Raw genomic sequence first — 21,179 nt, forward strand, 5'->3', positions numbered from 1 at the left:
TATTTTGACATAACATTTTCTGTACTATGCAACCACTACCTCTTTGCTATCCATTGAAATCAGTTTTCAGCTCTTTTCTTTCTTTGATAGGTTTTGCTTTGCAACTCAAGAGGGTAAGTTATTAAAGGCATCTTCTATAAGAAGAGAATGCAGGGAATTTCTCTACAAGATATTTTAAACAATAAAATTTTTTAAATATTTAAATTCTATTATAAAATATTAAAAAATACAAATACTTGTCTTCTTATGGAATTATTTAAAATCACTTAAATACGGAATTAATAATTATGGGAATTTAGAGACTATGGCTCCCTTATGGTTGTAAGTCCTTTTGATTCTGTTTTTTAATCATGAACAATTGAAGAATTTAGAATGACATCTGTGCATATACTTTATGTCTGCGAGGACCCAAATTTTTAGAACTGGACACCAGAGCATTCGGTTAGACCATTTGGCTCTGGCTGTGCAATGAAGGCACAGATCCCTCTGTGGTCCCTGTCATATATGGAGCCATCTTAAGAAGTTATGTCAGTTGTGATATAACCAAATCTCTTTAATAAATCTCATTCAACAGAAGAGTTTAAAATAAATTTCATCTCAAATTAGATCTTATTTTTCTGTGGTCAAATATATAGATATCAATCATTATAATTTCTCCAAGAGAATCACATACTTACAGGATATCAAAAACATCTAACAAATAAATTAGCTGCAGTAGCATTATTGATTTTTAGCTATCCTATGTTATATAATGATTTTGCAAGCACTGTAATGAGCAGGTTAATAACAATGTATTCTGATATGAAGTATGAATAATCTTGTGAGGTAAATATTTAGCCAATTGTTATATAAGTCCATAAAATTCAAAAGCTTCCTGATTATTTAAAATAGACTATAAATTCAACTGATTATTCAACTGTTTAGTATAAAGCCATAAAACTCCAATAACTTGCCCTACATTAATGCTATGGGCAATTTAACAAATTATTGGTGTTCAGTTGTCAATCAGAAGTCTGGCTGGTCAATTTTTAGATATATCATATATTTCAAGCATTTAAAAAATTTAAAAATGTAATAAAGATCAAATAAAACACACAAAAAAGGAGGAATCCTACCTTAAGTATCTTACTTAGTAATAAAATATATATTATCAAGACAAAAACAAAAACCTTTACCCAAAATGAGAACTGCAAGTTCCCTTCAATATCATTATGTCACTCTGGTTGCTTTAACTTATTTAGGGAATTAAGGGTATTAAAGCTGCATTACATGCCATTCACCCCATTTATTTTCTGTATAGATTGGCCTAAACCAAATGAAAAGCATAATATAACTTTTCTTAAAGGTAACATAATATCCAGAAGAATCAATATAAAGACCAAAATGCCAGCTACTGGTCTGATTTGTTAATGAGCATTTCAAGTCAACAATGTTTTCATTACTAGGGACTCTGTAAAAATTTTTTCAAAATTTAAAAAACATCAGCATGAAAGAAATAAGATTATTCTCTCTGAGGTAACATATTTGGTTGTCATGCGAGGAATCTGAGCAGTTATCCAAAGTCACCTTAAGAATATTCTCAGATTTGCGAGATTTTAATATACCTAATTAAAAATATGAATGTGATTAAATAAAGAAAATTTTCACCAGAATAGATGGAAATAAGTTAGTTGTCTATTAAAGCAGAGAAAAAGAGGCTTAAAACAAATGCTAATTGGACTAACCCAAACCCTGTTTTGTGAGGAAAACTTAATCAAGATGTCCTGTGAACTGGCTCCTATAACATCATCAATCTTACTGTGGAATTTGAACATTGAGCTCTCAGTACAAATATCCTTTTCATCCAGTGACTTTTGTCCTGGTGCCATGATTAGTTAGTTCTCTATTATAGGATACCCACCATGGAAGCAAACCCTGTGGAGAGGATTAGAGCCAAAAAGAAAAGAATTATAGAAGTTCTCACATATTAAAATCTAGTGGATGGGAATGCAAGGAGTGGTTTTAGTTTGAAAAAGCCCACCATAATAAACCTAGTGATCCTAGTGATGTATACTCCATCCTCAGTTCACCAAGTTAATCTACAAGTTAATGCACATTCATCCAATCACAGTATCACATTTCTTTGCCAACAAATGATCCATCATATATTTATATATGATTGAATAGACAATATGTGTAACACCTAGAATCCAGACTGCCTATACTATCTCCATTAGAAAAGTAGAAAAAAAAACACCTGAAAAGGGGAGAATTTGCCCAGTAACCTGTTGACAACACGTGGAACTGCCATCTGAACTGGGAAAGGAGGATAGGCTACCCAGAAAAGATAATTGCAATTTTCTTGATGAAGTTTTGAAAATTGAACCCTCATCAAGTAAATTGCAGACAGTATGTCCTATTCAGGGACTTCTGGTCTAAGTAATTGTATTTAAACTTAATGAGATTCACAACAAAACTTAACAACTTTCCCAGCATAACTATCATTCCCACAGAACCTATCACGGTGCCAGTTACATAGCAGCTTCAACAAATATTAGTTGAATTAATAAGCCTTGGGCTAATTGCTTAAAGGGCTCATATGAATAATAGAAATAATAATTGTACCTGCCTTGTAAGTTTATGGTGAAGTTTAATGGGTTAACTGTTGTAGAATGCTTATGCCTGGCAAAGAGTAAATTCTTCTTAGCCATGTTATATTAGGATTAAAATATTACAGTTGGTAATGTGGGGATTTACAGAGGAAATAAAAGTTATTATCTGAACTATTTTTATTTATCCCACATTTTATGCTTCATTTCAATATATGTAATTTTAATAAAACAATAGATAAAACTTTATTTTTCAAAGTTTGAAAAGAGACTAAGATTACTTTTAGGGGCTAACAAATCATTTGACTAAAAATTTAAAGGTCTGAATGCATATTTATTATCCTTGATTTAATAAGAATATTGACTGATTTTTTGAAAAATAAATGTGTTGGTTCATTTTCACATAATGGAACCTTAAAGTCAAAACCTTGTTCTCTTCCTCCATTTATATTGCAAAACTGATACTGCAGAGGTTTTGGTAATTGGCAGCACATATTGTCTTTATTAACACAATTTAAATTTCCAAACCATGTGACTATTAAACTCTTAAATATTAATGAGCATCATAAATATTTCTCTTTTAACCTACTGTTGAATGGAGTGATTTTACATTGGTATACATCTATCTGCCTATTAACCTATCTATCCACATACAGAGTGGAGTAAAAGTAGGTTTACAGTTATTTGTATAAAAAAATAACACAAAAATTATTAAATAATAATACAAGAAAGAACTCTGTGTTTTGTAAACCTACTTTTTCCCCATCCTGTATGTACACAGGGTATATATTTGAGGAGTTTCAGTTCTATATATTTGTTCTATACTTGGTTCACATGTGCAGCTTGAGGTAGTAGAGACATACAAAGGTACAATATTCTCAATTATCATCAGTAAGTCATCTGATTGACACTTACTATTCCAAGTATAATTATTACCTTTGAAATCTCTGTAGACTTGGACACTTCTTGATAATATCTTCATTGGGACTATTACGAATGTCCCATAGTTTATTTCTCTGCCTCAAGTCAAAGTGACTGAAACATAACAACAACAGAAACAAAAGCGAAAAAAAATGTGAATTCCCTATGCAAAACTCTCTGTCCCCCATTGGCTGCAATATAAAGTATCATCTTCTCCTGTAATATAAAAGAACCTATAAGTGTATTTCCAACCTAACACTTCAGGCTTATTTTTGCCTGCTTAAATCCTTTGTTCTTGCTATTTCCTCTGTTTCTTCTACCTAGAACATTCTTCCCCAGGCATCTGTTTGGCTCAATCCCTCAAACTGAATTTTCCTAGGTTTTTACATAAGTATCATCTTCTGCATGTCTAATCACTCCATTTAAAATTACAACCCACCCCCTATATGCCCTATTGTTTATGGGTACCCTAAGTCTATTCAAAAACACACACACATACCCTTTCCCCACTACCACCACCACTACCGCCAGATTAGAAGCTTCTTGAGGTTGAACCTCTAATGCCCAGTATGACCAATAAATATGTGTTGAATAAATGAATAATTATGAGGTCATATATCTCAATGGTTTTACCTTAATCTTTACATCCCCAAAATATAAATTACTTGTTGATCACAAACACACCATATTCTCTCATTCCTCGACTTGCATGTGCACTTTACATGAAAATACCCTCTCCATCCCATTAAAATGGAATACACTCATTTATTTAGCAGATATTTATTGCACATCTATTATATAACAGTCAGAGTGCCTGGCACTGAGGATATAGCTGTCATTAATATAGGTAAGGCCCCTGCCCTCTTGAGGCCACTATCTAGTAGGGGCATAACAGACATTAAGCATGTAAAAAAGTAATGACTGATTGTAACAATTACTATAAATGAAATAAAGAGACTGATGTCACAGAAAGTAAATGAGGGATAAAGAGAGCATTCTTTGTGGAGGAAATACTAACACTGACACTTGTTGAGAAAGAAGTGTTATATAAGGAAAAAGGCAATCATGTCATATGGAAAGTATGTAGACAGCAAAAATCCTGAAATATCAAAAAGTTAGGTTTATATTAAAGGAGTTGAAAGAATAGCCTTATGATTTAACTGTATTAAGAAAAGGAAAGTGGCATGAACTAAGCTTGGATAGGTAAACAAGAACTAACAGAGTTAGAGCCTTTGTGGTCATTAAACCAGTTTGTATTTGATTCTAAGGGAGGAAAGAAGCCATTGAAAAGGAGAGCTCTTGCAGCGGCCCTGGCCAGAGTGTTGGTAGCATATACAAGAGGAAAGGAGTTGGAAAGAAGTGGTTGGATTAGGAACTGCCATTTGGATGTGTTCCATATGGATGTTAAGGAAAAGAAAGGCATTAAAAATTTAGCTCCTGGTTTCTGTATTGATTTGCTAGGTCCACAATGGTGACTTTATCAAAATACAAATTTTCAAACACCTCCTATGAGTAAATTTCATGATCTCCCAAGCTGACTTAAATCTTCCTCTAGGCTTACATTCCATATTGTATATTAGGATATTTATTAAATATACTGTAATAATGTATTTGATTCCCTGTCTACCAAACAGAAGGCTCTTTGAAGATAGTGACAGTATCTTTCATCTTTGTGTCACTAGGTCTAGCACAATGTCTGGCAGAGGGGTCCAAACCGTGGCCTGTGGGCTGCACACAGTCCAGGATGGCTATGAATGTGTCCCAACAGAAAACTGTATATTTACTTAAAACATTATGGATTTTTGGTTTTCATTAGTGTTTGTGTATTTAATGTGTGGCTCCAGACAACTCTTCTTCCGTGGTGACTCAGAGACACCAAAAGGTTGGACACCCTGGTAGTACATGGATCTATTTCTGGGTTCTCTATTCTGTTCCATTGTATCTATGTGTATGTTTTTATGCCAATACCATACTCTTATAATTAATATAGATTTGTAGTATAGTTTGAAATCAGGGATTGTGATGTCTCCAGCTTTATTCTTCTTCTTCTAGATTACTTTGGCTATTTGGCTCTTTTGTGGTTCCATACAAATTTTAGGATTATTTGTTCTATTTCTTTGAAAAATACCATTGGAGTTTTGATAGGGATTGCATTGAATCAATAGCATGGCCATTTTAATAATATTAATCCTTCCAATCCATGATCAAGATCAATAATCATTTGAGTAAATGAATAAATGAATGTAGGAAGGGCTGAGGAAATAGCCAAGATTCATAGTATCTGGACTATGATAGCTTTCAATTTTCTTGTGGATTATGTTAACGTAAGACTATATATAGACTTTAATCAAAATGTCTTAAGACTAATTAATTTCTTACTAAAACCCTAAACTACTTTAAATTTTCCACATGTTCAAAGTCAGTATGTGAATTATTTTACTATCATTTGCATGAATTAAAAAAGTATACAATGAAATTTCTTTCTTAGTCTTTGAGCTGCAAATTGGCCAAATAAGACATTTTATAATCAATAAAAATCAGGAGCATACTTTTTAGAGATACAAAAGTATCCATTTATAACTCCCAATGTTAATTTTAATGTGGAGTTTGGGGAATATTTGTAAGATTTGTAATTCTATTATATTTGGTTTTTTAAAAGAATGTTTGATGTAGGTGGACAGAGATCTGAGAGAAAGAAATGGATTCACTGCTTTGAAGGAGTCACATGCATTATATTCTGTGCTGCACTCAGTGCCTATGACATGGTCCTGGTGGAAGACGAAGAAGTGGTAAGTCTAGAAGGAAAGTGAGGCCAGCATGAAAAACAAGCATTTTGTTCCAATATTACTACCACATTTCCCAACTTAAGGTCTGCCAAAGATGTTACTTCTAGATCATTGTTTATAGTACCCAACAATATTTTACAAATAATAATTCTACACATTGTCATCTTTTAAACTGAACAGAACAGAATGCATGAAAGTCTTCACTTGTTCAACAGTATTTGTAATCACAAGTACTTTGCAACCACCTCCATCGTCCTGTTTCTCAATAAAAAAGATCTCTTTCAAGAAAAAGTGACCAAAGTGCATCTTAGTGTCTGCTTTCCAGAGTACACTGGTAAGATTCTTTTCATTTAATTACAGAGTAGTAAATTCTTGTATGTACCTTTATATCCCTGTCTGGATCTTGACATGTAATATTTATTAGATTGAGACTCATGATAATTTTTGAGTCATGTGTATAATCCTAACTGTAAAGAATCTTATAAAGAGAAAAACTCTCTGCATTGTCTGCATTAAAGCAAAGCCCTAATGAATAAATTAAAGGTAGTTAGATAGATGGGGTTGCTACTCCACACAATGTATCAAACAACATAGCAAACTATTATCCCAAACATTATAGTAGAAATATAAGCTTTATTTCAATTGGATTTTTTAAAAGGTTTTTTAAAATTTATTTATTTCTAGAGAGTTGGGAAGGGAGGGAAAAGGAGAGGGAAAGAAACATTCATGAGTGAGAGAAACATTGACCCGTTGCCTCTCGCATGTACCCCAAACTGGCGACTTCGCCCACAATCCAGGCATATGCCCTCACTGGGAATCGAACCAGCAACTTTTCACTTTGCAGGTAGACACTCAGCCAACTGAGCCACCCCAATCAGGGCGCAAACGGAATTTTTTTTCTTTCTTTTTTTTAAAGATATGTTGTTGATTATACTATTACAGATGTCCCATTTCCCCCCTTCACTCCCCTCTACCCTGTACACCCTCTCCCACCCACTTCCCCCCCTTTAGTTCATGTCCATATGTCATACTTATAAGTTCTTTAGATTCTACACTTCTCATACTATTCTTACCCTCCCACTATTTTCTACCTACCATCTACGCTACTTATTCTCTGTACCTTTTCCCCCTATCTCCTCCTCCCACTCCCCTCTTGCTAACCCTCCATGTGATCTCCATTTCTGTGGTTCTGTTCCTGTTCTAGTTGTTTGCTTAGTTTGCTTTTGTTTTTGTTTTAGGTGTGGTTGTTAATAACTGAGTTTGCTGTCTTTTTATTGTTCATATTTTTTATCTTTTTCTTAGATAAATCCCTTTAACATTTCATAAAATAAGGGCTTGGTGATGATGAACTCCTTTAATTTGACCTTATCTGAGAAGCACTTTATCTGTCCTTCCATTCTAAATGAGAGCTTTGCTGGAGAGAGCAATCTGGGATATAGGTCCTTGTCTTTCATGACTTGGAATATGTCTTTCCAGCCTCTTCTTGCCTGCAAGATCTCTTTTGAGAAATCAGCTGACAGTCTGATGGGAACTCCTTTGTAGGTGACTGTCCCCTTATCTCTTGATGCTTCTAGGATTCTCTCTTTCATTTTAATCTTGGGTAATGTAATTATGATGTGCCTTGGTATGGTCCTCCTTAGGTCCAACTTCTTTGGAACTCTCTGAGCTTCCTGGACTTCCTAGAAGTCTATTTCCTTTGCCAGTTTGGGGAAGTTCTTTATTATTTGTTCAAATAACTTTTCTACTTGTTGCTCTTTGTCTTCTCCTTGTACTACCCCTATAATTTGGATGTTGTTATATTTTAAGACGTCCTGGAGGTTCCTAAGCATCTCTTCATTTTTTTTTGAATTCTTATTTCTTCATTCTTTTCTGATTGTGTTTTTTTCTTCCTTCTGGTTTACCCCATTGATTTGAGACCCAGTTTTCTTTTCATCAGTATTGGTTCCCTGTGCATTTTTCTTTGTTTCACTTAGTGTAGCCTTCATTTTTTCATCTAATTTGCAACCAAAATCAACCAGTTCTGTGAGCATCCTGATCATCAGTGCTTTGAACTGTGCATCTGTAGGTTGGCTATCTCTTGGTCATTTAAAAGTACTGACTCTGAGGCTTTGATTTGTTCTTCCATTTGAGCCTTTTTTGAGGGAGCAGTCTGGTCATGCCTCTTATGTATGAGGGGTGGAGCCTTAGGCATTCACCAGGGCGGGGCAACCCAGTTGCTGGGTTGTAATGCTGTATGTGGGGGTGGGGTCAGAGAGGGAACAATGGTGCTTGCTCTGCTCTCTGTCAGACTTCAGTCCCTTCCTCTGCTTCACCCAAGCAAACTGGGCCTTTCTGGTGCTGATTCCTGGGTGGGTGGGCTTATGTATGTTCCAGGACCCCATGGGTCTCTCCAATGAACTTTCCTGTGTGGCTGGGAGTTTCTTCTGGCACCTCAACTCCCACAGGTGTTTTCAATCAGTGCTTTTAGGCTTTAGTTCCTGGTGCTGGGTCCCTGGGTTGCGAGGTCTATCTCAATGCCCATTTTCACCTGGTTTATCTGCACGTGAATATGTGACTGGGGATAGCCAGCGGCCTTGCGTTCCTCACTGGTCTGCTCGTTGCCTCCCCATGCCCAGGGTCTGCTAGCCACAGCCTATGTGCCTGAGGTCTGCCAACTGCTCCTGTAGTATTCCAGCCACTGCTTTTTCCTGCCACAACCCCTCTCCACCAGCCACCGACTCTGACCCTCTTACCAGTCTGGATGAATGGTTGTCAGACTTTTGTACAATTCAATTTACAATTCAATTTTCTGTCTGTTCTGGTTGTTTTTTTGTTTCTAAATTTTTGTTGTTCAAGGAGGCACAGTGTGTCCATGTATGCCTCCATCTTGAGCGGAAGTCTCTGGAATTTTTAATGTTTCCCAATGAAGCCTTGGTATGTTGCTTTAGATCTCAGGGGTTTTTCTTTTTTCTTTTTTTTTAATTTCTTTTTTTTAAGATTTTATTTATTTATTTTTAGAGAGGGGAAGAGAGAGACAGAATCAATGTGTGGTTGCCTTTCACATGGCCCCCCTGGGGACCTGGCCTGCAACCCAGGCATGTGCCTAACTGGAAATTGAACCTGCGATGCTCTGTTTCACAGCCTGCGCTCAATCTACTGAGCTACGCTAGCCAGGGATCTCAGGGGTTTTTCAAAGTCTGAATTAAGTTTCCTGACAAAGAGCATATGAATTTGAGAGTAGTGACACCTCTTTTTCCAGTTTTCCTAGACCCTAGAGTTTTAGTGCTGATCCTGTTAATCAATGATTATAAATGTCAGGTTCTATAGAGGATTATTTTCCCTTTGGAGACTTTTTGTAATTATATGCTCTTAGATAATGAAATTAGGTAAAATGAAAATATTTATACTTTAAACACAAATACAAGCCTGATTTCACCACCTGATACATGGGTAGCCCAGGTACTAAGTGGAATCATATTAGGAGTATGACATTCTGTCATACTAGCTACATCACTAGCCTATAATCAGTGCTAATATCTTTCTTCTGTATTTATAAATAGTAATTATATGTCCGTACATTTATCATGTTATTAAACATAATTCTATATTGAATATACAAATTACATATGGATTCAGTACTTTCTTTTCACTACTAGAATTTACTTCTCAGAGCAGTTTTTAGTTTAGAACAGAAAATAAGAGTTCCCATATACTCCTCCTTTCTGGTTAGCTCCCACAGTTTTCTCTATTAACATCTTGCATCACTGAGGTACATTTTTTATAACTGATGAACAGATGACACATTATTGACTAAAGTCAATAGTTTGCATTAGCCTTAAGTCTTTGTGTTGTACAGATCTATGGGTTTTGCCAAATGCATGTCATGCATCCACCGTTACAGCATTACACAGAGTACTTTCACTGCCCTACAAATCCTTGTGCTCCACCCATTCAAGATGCTCCCCTCTCCCCCCACCCTTGGGAACTGCTGACCTTTTCACTGTTTCTATAGTTTTTCCCTTTTCTGAATGTCATATAGCTGAAATTAAACAGTATGTGGCATGTTCTAACTTTTTTCCATTTTAAAAGCAATATTCATTTATATTTCCTCCATATCTTTTCATGGATTGATAGTCTGTTTGTCTTTATTGCAGAGTAATATTTAATTTAATAAACAAACTGGTATCTTTATCATTTCACCTACTAAAGGACATCTTGGTTGCTTCCAGTTTGGGGCAATTTTGGATAAAGACAATATAAACATCCACATGCAGGTTTTTGTATGCACAAAAGTTTTTGTGTCCATGCCAAGCAGTACTGTTTCTATATTGTATGATAAGATGGCGTTTAATTTTATAAGAAATTGCCAAACTGCCTTTCAAAGTGGCCATACCATTTTGCATTGCCATCAGCAATAAATGAAAGTTCCTGTGGCTTCACATGGTTGCCAGCATTTGGTGCTGTTGGTGTTTTGGACTTTAACTATGTTACATTGTTTTAAAGAATGTCCCTCAAAGAATTTTTTTCCTGGTAACAATAAAGTTGGGAACAAATCTCACCGCCTTGGAAAATCTTTATGCTACTACTCTATCCTGTTCTAGGTCTCCAGGAAGCATACTCCGTTATAACCCTATCAGCATGTCCTTTTTAGGTGTTCTGTATTTGTTGGCCTTTTTCTTTATTATTGCCTTTTCCCAATGAATTCATTTTGTGTCCTGATACTAGTCCAAACTTTCTCAAGCACAGCTTTCGTTGGCTCTTTATTTAACTGTACTAAAACATCAGTCAAAAATAGTTCTCTATAATCTTGTGTTTCTCATTTTAGCTACTTTGTTTAGTTAGAACATAGTCCATACTTTGGCCCCTACCACCTATTCTTCTTGATTCACTGCAATCCTTCTATAAAAATCTTTCATTTTTATCTAACCAGATTCTCCAAAATGTACATTTACTTCTCAACCCTACTTTCAAGTCTAGTGGTACAGTCCATTGTCACTCTCACTTTTGTTTTTCACTCATAAAATTTTTCTTTGCTCTTCTAGGTATTCCTCAAGGTCCAGCTCAAACACTACCTTATTATGTAGTTTACAACTTCTATGTTTCTCCATTTAGTTCATATTAAAACATGTGTACATATACACATACTGCCTTTGACATATATTTAGACTTTATTACTCACTTGGTTGTGTAAATATATTAGTACTTCTATTGTATTGTGAACTTTTAGATGTAGCAGTTAAATTTTAGCCACTGGAATCCCCCAGTGAGTAAGTATAGTTCCAAGTACAACATAGGTATTGCAGGAATCCCAGATAATTGCCGCTGCTAATATTGATTGTTTAAATACAGAGTTAATCAAATAGAAGCACACAAAGTAAAATCCTAAAACTTACTGATATTTATAATTTTATTTTAATGCAATTAATATTTACTTATTTTCTTTTTAACAAGGGCCAAATACATTTGAAGATGCAGGGAACTACATCAAGAACCAGTTTCTAGACCTGAATTTAAGAAAAGAAGATAAGGAAATTTATTCCCACATGACCTGTGCTACAGACACTCAAAATGTCAAGTTTGTGTTTGATGCAGTTACAGATATAATAATCAAAGAGAACCTGAAAGACTGTGGACTTTTCTAATCAATCTTTTTTTTCTTCCATCTGGCTCATGTATGTTTTTCAAGATATAAAAGGAATGGTGCTGGTGCTGTGTGATGTGTTTAGTTTTAATAGATAATGTAGAAATATAAGTAGCATTATAAAGCATAGAGTTTTCACACAAAGTTTTAATGTATTGTCACCTGTATCTGGGTCAGTTTCAATTTCTCTAGGACACTGAGGAGGGGTTGTCTTTGATATCCTCAGCTCTAAAAACTCATACGTTTTTGTAGTTCTATATCAGTATGTACCACTGACACCAAATTTGCTTGGAAATTAATGTCTGCATTGTGGCTTATTTTTAATCACTGACCAATAAAAAAACACAAGTCAATCCACATTATTTTCATTGGCCAAATTTTGGCAGGCATTTACTTTAGTTGATAATGTAATTGTTCCTGTACTACAGACTATTTGAAGATGATATATGTGGCATTTTATTGCCCATTATTCTATTCAGTCAGATGCCAATGAAATGTTCAATTGTTGATGGGAAATTACATATGCAAAAGAAATGCATGCAATTTTATGTTGCTTTTTTCCTTAGAAAATATTATTAATGCTGAATTTACCCCTAGAAGTGAGGATTTCAATAATCTATCTCTTTGCACCAAGGTGATTGAAAACAAGAGACAATGTATGATCAAGTACAGTATAAAGCTTTTTAGGCTGAACAAGAACTCTGATTGGGGCACTCATTTCCCACATTTTATTCCAGGACAGCAAGGAACATTATTACAACTGATGATTTGGGGTCAATTCTAGACTGCCAGAGAGAAGAATAATTCAATGTTTTAGCATTATTATGCTTTGGTTTTGTGAATAAGAAGTAGGAAGAAAGAACAAGTAAGTCATTAGGAAATTGTTTTTAGAAGAGAAAGACTCAGTTTCTCTGTGAGGACTGTATGATCCATTCTAAATATTACATGTTATTCTAATAGTCAAAGCCTGCTTTTAAAAAGCTAATTTGGTGCCTTACAATCCAAATCACATTATTTATGAACAGAAAAGATGAATTTTCTAAGTGTGTACCATTTACAACATATAATTTTCAAGCATGTCTCAATATTCTTTACTCTCAACACTTACATCGATAGAAGAAGGTGATATAGGTCAGAATAGTAGGCCAATGCATGAGATTTAGAACTACTCTGAAGAGAATTCTAATTAGGTTTTTACATTCTAGATGAGATGAAGGAAGCAAATTGAATAATTTGCCGATCTATAACTCAGGTTGACTTAGTTGCCCAGTTTCTACTCCATTGTTCTGTCATACATATCCTTCCTAAAACCATAAGGCTGGTCACTACTCAGTTACCTGGGTACAGCAACTCTGGCTTTGTCTTCAAACACAGGAGTCATAAATAAATTTGTCAAATAAAAAATGTTATAATAAGAAAATCTATTTTGAAATTCTTTGCCTGAATACACATTGTTAAGGAGTATAAGATACCAAGGACAAGAAAACCATGACAAAATATTTAGTTCAGGCACTCAATAAAATTTTCCAGCTAAGAAACAATATATAAGAATAACTCAACATTTTGCAAGGATATATTCAATGCTATGAGACTCTAAGATTACAAATGCTATCCTTTCATCCATTGTGCTTTGTCATTTTTTCCCCTTCTACTCTAACTTATTTTTTTTTTCTCCTCAGTGTAAGGGTAATTTTCCAGGAAGGACTAAGATATTTTCTGAAATATTACTGTAATTGTTTTTTAGGTTTTAACTCTGACTTACCATTAGGAATCATCCTCTTTTAGGTAATATAGGTATAAAGGGTGGGGTACAAAATGGTTCAATTTGTCTTTTAAAAATACACAATTCATGTTAATCTGTGCAAAAATTTGACGGGTATCAATATTTATTTATAAAATGTTGTTATCTGAGAACTTTAAAAAATATGTTAAATGACAAAACTAACATTAGAGGTAAGTTTGGATTATTAAAACAAACCAAAAAAAAGACACACATATATACCAATCTTGTGAATGAAAATAAAAAACTTTTCTTCGGAATCAAAAGTAGTTGCTATGCTAAATGATAAATTTTAATTAAAGAGATGATTAATAGAGAAAATATAGATGTTTGTATTATTTATTTATTACACTCCTTAAATTTAAATTTGAGTCTATTTCTGAGTTTACTTTTTTAAAGATATTTATTATTTATTTATTTGTTTATTTATTTATTTATTTTTTAGAGAGGAAAGGGAGGGAGAGAGGGAGAGAGAAACATCAATGTGCGGTTGCTGGGGGTCATGGCCTGCAACCCAGGCACGTACCCTGACTGGGAATCAAACCTGCAACACTTTGGTTTGCAGCCCGTGCTCAATCCACTGAGCTACGCCAGCCAGGGCTAGTTTACTTTTAAAAGTTTTAATAAAAATGGTTGGTGTAAGTGTACACCATTTGGAGCTAATTTGTAAAGAATAACAAAATGAAAAATATGGAAGCTATGTTTTAACTGAAAGAAATTCACACTGAGACTAGCAATGTTAAATTGCTTAGAACTGAAACACCTGTTTCAATTAAAACTTCAATGTTTTAACTGTACAGTTAAGGTTTTTGCTTTTATAGTATCTCAAAAAAGTAGTCTTAACCTTTTTCATTTAAAGTTCAAATGTCATTATACTGATATTTTCCTTTTCTGTTATTTGGGATTTCTTTTCCTGACCCCAAATGTTTCCGAATCTTACTTACCTTAGATTTTTATCATTCCCAACTCATTCATTTCTAAGATTTGTTCAACTGTAGCCACAATATACTACCATACCTCAAGGATCTGGTGCAGGCTTATATACAATGGGCTCATTAACAACTATTCCTTGCAGAGTTTTTCCAGAAGTATGAACTGGTCAACAAATAAGTCTTTATATCATGGGACTAGTGACTATAGTTTTAAATGAAGAGTATTAGGATATAACCCTAGCAGTGGAATTGTTGGGTCAAAAGGAAGATCCATTTTTAGTTTTCTGAGAAAATTCCATACTGTTTTCCAGCAATTCCACTGCTAGGATTATATCCTAAGAACCCTAAAACACCAATCCAAAAGAACCTATGCACCCCAATGTTCATAGCAGCACAATTTACAATAGCCAAGTGTTGGAAGCAACCTAGATGCCCATCAGTAAATGAATGGAACAAAAAACTATGGTACATTTATACAATGTAATTCTATGCAGCAGAAAGAAAGAAGGAGCTTCTACCCTTTGCAACAGCATAGATGCAGCTGGAAAGTATTATGCTAAGCAAATAAGCCAGGCAGTGAAAGACAAATACCATATGATCTCACCTTTAACAGGAACCTAAACAACAAAACAAAGAAACAAGTAAAATATAACCAAAGACACTGAAATAAAGAACAGACTGACAGAGTTCAGAGGGAAGAGGGAGGTAATTTCAGGGGAATTTCAGGGGAAAAGGGGAAGGGTTTACAGGAAGAAGTATAAAGGACACATGGATAAAAACTTGGGGAGGGTGGAAATGGGAGGGAGAAGGGGAGGGCTGGGTGGGTGGGTTGGGATAGAAGTAAAAGATAGAAAATTGTACTGCAACAACAATTTAAATAAAATTTAAAAATAAATATATAAATGAAGCATATTAACTAGGTAATACCGTTGTGTCAAAATAAAATTGTTGGTAACTCTACAAAACACTCTGAAAGGGGCTTTTAAATTCTGTGAAATATGCAATATACATTATAGAAATCCAAGATCTTGTTGATTGACAAAATTTATTTAAAATATTAGTAGTTTTCATATACATCACACAAACAGGTAAACTACCTTCTCAGGCCATGGAACCACCCTACTAAAGTTTTTTTCTTAATATATTATCCTATTTAATCACAAAATGCATTTTAAAATACTTGCAGAGAATCACTCAGGCTTGACCTTTAACAATATATATACAAGGAGAGTAAGTGTTTTGTGTTGATTTATGTGTTTTTACTGTTACACTACTCCTCAAAGGTAGATGTGTTGATTAACATACACAGCTACTAAAAATAAAATATTTGTAAGAACTATAAGAGATATCATGAATCTTCCAACTTTAAAAATAGGAGAGACAACCCTCTGCCTGCAGTGGAGTAAGCACTCACAAAAGCAGTTGAGGCTCTCTTTCCATTTAGGTATTTTCTCACATTCTTACAAACTTATCTATAACCACATGGGGGCACACTTACATCGTGTGTTTTTCTACTCAAATGTTGCAAAAGTAATAAACTTGGATCACCAATAACTTTAATTAAACATATAATCAAAATCCTATTAAGAACCATAGTTCATTTTGTTCTTCTAGTTCAGTAGTAAATGACCTGATAATCATAATAGGAACTATTTTAGTCAAATCTGTGAATAACAAAGCTATTGAAACATCTCCAAATTTGTTTAGTGTTATGAAGTCATCTAATTTTTTCTCATCCTCTATTTTTTTGCTATTTTGAAACTGCTGTTTAAATCTAAGCCACCATTAATTTTGTAAAGCATGTTTTTCACTAATCTGTATTGTGCATGAAATCTCAATTAGCTTGCAGTGACAGGTAGAAGAAAACTAATTTGATGCCTAATTACTATTTTGTAAGAGTAATCAATTGGTTACTTATTAATGTGTATCTTTTTTAGTAAATCAAAGTAAAATTTTACTCTGCTGTAGCATTAACCATTCCATTATTTTATTTCAACTTTTTGCACAATCACCACCCCACAAAATCAAGAGGAAAATGAGTACTGTGACATTTTGCTATTATAGAAGCTGTCAACACAGTATTCATTAGTACAATCTCTCTCTCTCTCTCTCTCTCTCTCTCTCTCTCTCTATATATATATATATATATATATATATATATATATATATATATATCCTCTTGAGACATATACAGACAAATGAACTTAACATTTTAAAACTTAAACTCATGATTTAGTGAGTTCTTCAAACCAGACTTAGGTTTAAACCCTTTTTTTATCATGTTTCCTATCCCAAATTACTCAACAAGTTCTATTGATTCTACATGCTAAGTTTTGTCTTCTTGCTGTGAAATATCTCATTCTTCATGAAGAACTAAAACACCTTCACTATCGTTTAAAAGGTGTTTTAGAAGTAATGAAACCTGACAGTTACTTAAACCTTGAACTCAAAAATTTAAGTCCAATCATTTGTGAGTTTTAACTTTTTAAATATAATTCGTGGGACCTCTTAAATGAAAAATTGAATAAAAATTTTTAAGAAAGTTTCAATAAATGTCTACTGTTCATGAATTCAGTCTGAACCATCTCTCAGTTATGTTTCAATTGTGACATTATAACTAGCATCAGTTTTACTTTTTAAAGAGATTTTGAGACAAATTTTTCCTGATGCATAAAAATGACCAGACCAAATCACAACCAGCTTGCAATCTATTAAATTCACACAGTGAGAATGGTGAATGTATACAATTTGACTTGCTGGTGGTCATATAATAGTTGATAAAATTTGTTGTGATATTTACCTGCTGAAAATAATATTTTCACTTTAAAAGTCTATTTCCTTTTTAAACTGAATCGAGTCTTACTCTATGAAAGGCCTATCATCAAACCCCATTCCAGCTTGGCAGGTATCTGTTTATGTTATTTTTATGAGCCATGAGAACAAAAAGCCCATCTGAGCATGTAGCAGTTTACCAGTGTTCCAACCCCAGAAGGTTGGCATATCAAACATTTACATAGTAATTGTGACATTAATCTCCAACCATCAACTGACTAAGGCTGTTAGAGCTATATTGGAAATGTGTTGCAGTTTTAAATAACTTTATCAAGTAACTCAGGTGGTTACTTGATATTTTTTTACTATTTCAACAAAGAGTAACAAGAAGCAAGAACAGTATAGCTGATACCTAGGTTATGTTAGTTGAATATAATAAAAACTACCATATAGTACTCAAAGGGCATAAGTTATTTTTGATCATATGTCTATATGAGGGATTTCCTACTAAATAGAATGTTTTCAAACTAGCAGAAGATTTGCTCCTTTTAAACCCTAGTATCTTAAACCATAAAGAGTACTTCAATATTATTATACTTTATCTATCAGAGGTAGAATATATTCAACATATTTTATCCTTTCATTAATGATCATAATCACAATGATGAATAATTATTATACTGTAATGCAATGATACTCTGAGCATGAGTATCATTTCATTTAGGCCTGTGGGTTTTATTTTATTCATTGTCATAGGGACTCATATGTATGAAGAGCTAATGTAAGTTATTGGGAGAAAAACCTCTTGCCTTTAAAGACAAACAAGCAAGATAAACCTCCTCTGTAGTGTGAAGAAAATACATATAAGTAGGAGAGAACAGTATCAAGTAAGAGTTGTTCATGCCATTTATATTTTAACAGGAATTGTGTTGAATCTATAGAATGCTTTGGGTAATATGAACATTTTAATGATGTTAATTCTTCCCATCCATGAACAGGGTATATGTTTCCATTTATTTGTATGTTCCTCAATTTCTTTCTTCAGTGTTCTATAGTTTTCTGAGTATAGGTCTTTTACTTCCTTGGTTAAATTTATTCCTAGGTACTTTATTTTTTTGTTGCTATAGTAAGTGTTTTGCTTTTCTTCTTAGATTCTCTTTCTTATAGTTCACTGGTGTAAAAAAAATGACATAGATTTCTGAATATTGACTTTGTATCCTGCTACTTTACTGAATTCACTTGTTAATTAGTTTGAGTAGTTTTTGGTGGAGCCTATAGAGTTTCATGTGTTAGACACATAAGCTGATATGTCAGCTCTTTCACTGATTAGTTGCATAGCCTTGAGCACCTGAACTGCTCCATATCCATATACATAAAATGGGGAAAATAATAACAGCTACAGGTTGGAGCCAAGGAGTAAATTAGATAATGTGTATGGAGTGCTTAGAAGAGTTCCTATTCATAATATTATTGGTTATTAATGGAGGGGGCAGAAAAGTAATATTCAATTGTAGTGTTGTATATTGAAATATGAAGAGGGTCTGTAATAAAAAAGAAGACATGACTGGGTAGACGGAAGGGAACTCAGGAAGGTGGAGGTAAAAGAGGAAGAGATTTAGAAGAAGCATCCTCTAAAAGGTTAATACATTGATTTAAAGGATGGTATTAGAGGATTTCCTATGTATGTGTTACAAATATTGATAGCCTCAAACTTTAACAACCCTTTTCTCTTCTTTGCCATAACTATGTTTAGTCATTATATTCATTGTGTTAGGCCTAAGGAATATTTTTATTCATTTATTCCATTGTTAATCCTTCTGTCTGTTCATGCATCCACTAACCCATTCATTTATTCACTCAATTTTTCAACAAACAACTAGTACTATAAATAGGCATTTTGAAAGTTACTATGGAATCATTAAAGTTTAATATTAGGATTCTTTCACCAAGATAATTTCAGATTAATGGAACGATTTCCTGCCTTAGACTAATTCAGCAAAAATAAGAGTTGAGAGATTAATTTTGTTATATTTTTGACATAGAAAGTTAAGTAAAGTTAAATGTTTCTTAATGCTATATATCTTTGAGAAAAACAGACATTATAAGAACTTCTTTTGGAATCTTTATTTTTGCAGCTACTGATTTGGGAAATATGGCCTGGAAAATGTTAGATAACAAGTTAACAACGATATCATAATTGTATGGACCTTGTGACTTTTTTTAAGGCAAATGCCTTTTCTACTTACCTCCTGGTGGTCAGTGAAGTATAAAGTGATGTGATCCAAAACAAAAGTTCACAGAAATAAGGGACTATTTGTATTCCTTTAGACCATACACATGGGCAACATGCCTTAGCAGAGTAAAGGGCTGCTTTGATGATGGACAAGTCCAAGTCTTGGGAGAGGAAGCAATGTCCTGGGCCTGATGAAGGTATCTTGTGGATAATGATTTTGTGCCAGGAGTTAGCCCTACTTTTTTCTGAATAAAGCTTAGATACTGTTTTGTGCAGCAATTTTCTTAAAAAAAAAAAAAAAAGCTCTGGATGAAGAGAGCCCCTTGGATTTCTCCAGGGTCTTAACTTACATTCTGACTCTCTAAAGTGAAATAAACAGCCATATTGAAGTTATTAAATTGTAATGCTCAAACCCAAATTATACCCTAGTAGAAATCTTAATTGTTCCAAGATAGAAACCATTAGAATGTCAGTATTCTGATTTATTATCACTTTAAAATCCTGAACCAAAGACAAGGTTCTCTCTCACTTCCCCTAGAAAACCATTTGCTCCTTAGTATAAAATCCTTATGAGGTCATTCATCTGAATACAACTCTTCTTTGACACTCTAACTTTTCACTAAATTGTTCTTGTAATAATCTCAACAAGGTTTTCTCAGCCTAGCTATTTTCTAGACAATTTAACCCACACAATTGAACTTAGAAAAATGTTAGTATGTAGGTTGAGATTTCCCAAAAGAATACTCAATAAAATGTATGAGATATAATTGCACCATTGTGGATTAGGGTACACAACATACTATTAGGTATGCCTTACTATCAGCATCCAATCTTAACCAATGTACCTCCAACCTGAAGATATAAGTAATACCGTCTTTATCATGCAGGAGGACAATGTATTTCTGTCCTTAGCAAAAAAATTTCAGATGAAATTCAAAAACCACTTTGTGAATCAGGAAAAAGAAAACAAAGTATGTAAATCTATTATAAATAAACTTGTTTTTGAACCATATCAACATAAGCATATAGATGGAAGAAAGGAACATAGAAGAATAGAAAGATGAATATATATTTCATTAAGATATGCAAAATGATATAGTTATTTTCTTATCATTATGTCTGTTATAAATATAAATATATTAACTATATTACATTGATGTTTCTCAAAATTGCCTTACTAACACCAAGAACGATTATTTAAAAATGTAGGTTAATGGATTCCTACTCTGATTCTGTTGCTTTGAAGACCACCTGAGAATTTGTGACTCTTATGATAGGCAGTAGGGGAAACACTTACTAAAATATCAAATATAAAACACAAGTTTGAATTGCTTAATTTTCATTTTTTAATTTTAAATGTTAACATTGCACTTACTAAATGCCAACTTACACATTTGAGGGGAATGTGAGTCTATAAGTTAGTATCTTACTTTCAAAACAGACTGTTCTAGGGAGAGAAGCTGTGTATCTCAAGGGGAATGAATATATAAGAAAGGTAATGTTTCTAATCATTCACTTGTTCTTTCATTCACTTAGTGAATATATAT

At 33.7% G+C, this 21,179-nt stretch overlaps 2 protein-coding genes across 2 annotated transcripts in view; one reads left to right on the forward strand and one right to left on the reverse strand.

Annotated features, from left to right (window-relative positions):
• The window catches only part of GNAT3 (G protein subunit alpha transducin 3), a 53,535-nt gene extending 41,619 nt beyond the window's left edge, over positions 1-11,916 (forward strand). The window contains exons 6-8 of the mRNA XM_045827393.1: positions 6,169-6,298; positions 6,476-6,629; positions 11,726-11,916. Coding sequence (XP_045683349.1) covers positions 6,169-6,298; positions 6,476-6,629; positions 11,726-11,916 — 475 coding nt within the window. The remainder of the gene's footprint in view (positions 1-6,168; positions 6,299-6,475; positions 6,630-11,725) is intronic.
• Positions 1-21,179, reverse strand: part of CD36 (CD36 molecule) — a 296,355-nt gene that overhangs the window by 204,108 nt on the left and 71,068 nt on the right. The window lies entirely within an intron of this gene.

Source organism: Phyllostomus hastatus, unplaced genomic scaffold, assembly GCF_019186645.2.
Source record: "Phyllostomus hastatus isolate PE091 unplaced genomic scaffold, TTU_PhHast_1.1 phas_scaffold_78, whole genome shotgun sequence".
Classification (NCBI taxonomy): Eukaryota; Metazoa; Chordata; class Mammalia; order Chiroptera; family Phyllostomidae; genus Phyllostomus; species Phyllostomus hastatus.